This window comes from Rhagoletis pomonella, unplaced genomic scaffold, assembly GCF_013731165.1.
Source record: "Rhagoletis pomonella isolate Grant_MI unplaced genomic scaffold, Rhpom_1.0 Rhpom_scaffold_00174, whole genome shotgun sequence".
Lineage (NCBI taxonomy): Eukaryota > Metazoa > Arthropoda > Insecta > Diptera > Tephritidae > Rhagoletis > Rhagoletis pomonella.
This window is the reverse complement of record NW_023458728.1, coordinates 145,713-147,487: the sequence shown is the minus strand read 5'-3', so window position 1 is coordinate 147,487 and position 1,775 is coordinate 145,713. Positions and strand designations below refer to the sequence as shown.

General features: G+C 47.4%; 1 protein-coding gene across 1 annotated transcript; it reads left to right on the top strand.

The window, feature by feature from the left end:
• Window positions 1-159: 159 nt before the first annotated feature.
• On the top strand, window positions 160-1,476 carry LOC118750225. The gene has a single exon (XM_036484951.1). It carries the CDS (start codon window positions 160-162, stop codon window positions 1,474-1,476), a length of 1,317 nt encoding a protein of 438 aa, XP_036340844.1.
• The last annotated feature ends 299 nt before the right edge of the window (window positions 1,477-1,775 follow it).

The following is a 1,775-nucleotide window of genomic DNA, read 5'->3' as shown; positions in this document are numbered from 1 at the left end:
TTCGAAAGGTTCTCCTCATTCCAGCGACTAAAACGAATATTTAGTTGGGTCTTACGTTTCTACGATAATTGCAGGCGCAGACCGACTGAAAGGAAATCCGCTCATTTAGATCCATCTGACATGGAGAGAGCAGACCTGGTGATTTGCCGTGTGCTTCAGATGGAAGCTTACGATGAAGATTACAGATCCCTGAAAATTCGAGGGCGCGTGGAACGCAATAGTGCACTGCTCGAATTGACGCCGTACTTGGACGAATCCGGAGTCATACGGGTAAACGGTAGGCTAAACAACGCCACGGCTATTTCTCCATACACTCGGCGGCCAATTATACTTCCTAAGGAACATCGCGTGACTGATCTTATCGTGGAATTTCATCATTGTACCTGGCGCCACCAAAATGATGAGACGATAATCGCTGAGATTCGACGGCGATATTGGATTCCTAGCGTTAGGACAGCGGTTAAGCGAGTCTCTAGGAGATGCTTGGTTTGTCGAAAGAATCGCGCGAAGCCGGCGGTACCAATGATGGGGCAACTACCAGAGGATCGGGTTACTCCATTTGTGAGACCATTCTCCTATGTTGGATTGGATTATATGGGACCATTCGTTGTAACAATGGGTCGTCGTAGCGAGAAGCGTTGGATCGCGCTATTCACATGCCTAACTACACGCGCTGTACACCTCGAGCTGGCCAAAGATCTATCAACCGATACGTGCTTGATGTCCATACGTAACTTCATGAACCGGCGAGGCACTCCGGTCCGCATACGTTCAGACCACGGGAAAAATTTCGTTGGAGCAGATAGAGAATTGAAACGACAATTATCCGACCTTTCCTCAGAGAAATTAGCTGACGCGTTGTCCAAGGTAGGCGTAGAATGGGTATTCAACTGCCCTCTTAATCCTCACGCAGGTGGTTGTTGGGAACGCCTAGTACGTAGCGTGAAGCGAGCGATGGGAGATGCGTTATATAACGAGAGCCTGCAGGAGCACAGTTTATATAGCCTTATGTGTGAAGCCGAGAATATTGTAAATTCGCGACCACTAACTCATATACCTCTTGATGCTCCTACCGATGAACCTCTTACTCCCAACCACTTTCTTATAGGTACCGCAAATTCTGACCAGACGCCCAATCCATTCCAAGAAATGCTGCGTGCGACGCGGAAACAGTGGCGAAAAGTGCAACAGCTCCAACATCGATTTTGGAAGAAGTGGCTCGCGGAATACCTTCCAGACTTGTGCCGCAAAACGAAGTGGTACCAACCGGTCGAAGCATTGAAAGTTGACGATGTAGTCCTGATCTGCGATGCTAGCGTGCACCGTTCCAAGTGGTCGACTGGAAGAGTGGTGAAGGTGTATCCGGGCAAGGACTCCCAAGAGAGAGCAGCTGACGTGAAAACGAAGTTCGGAGTCTTCAAGCGACCGGCCTGCATCCTGGCGAAGCTAGATGTTGGTGAATTTGAGCTGGGCTAGATTCACGGAGGCTGGGATGTTGTGTGAAACCACCTAATGTCTATTTATTCCAAAACTTATATTGTGAATGTGTACTCTTGCCTCTGGAATGCGACTCTGCGTAGTTAAATGTAAAAAGAGGCATAAGGCAACACTGTTGTGAAAAGCCGCCATTTGAGAAACTTAAAGAATTTTCTAGTCGCCATTTTAATTCACTTCTAAATTGCGAGTGCACCAGAGGCAGGAGAACGCACAAAAGCGTAAGTAATTGTAATCCAATTCACCATACTCTTAATCAGCAAAAACCATTTAACATTGTA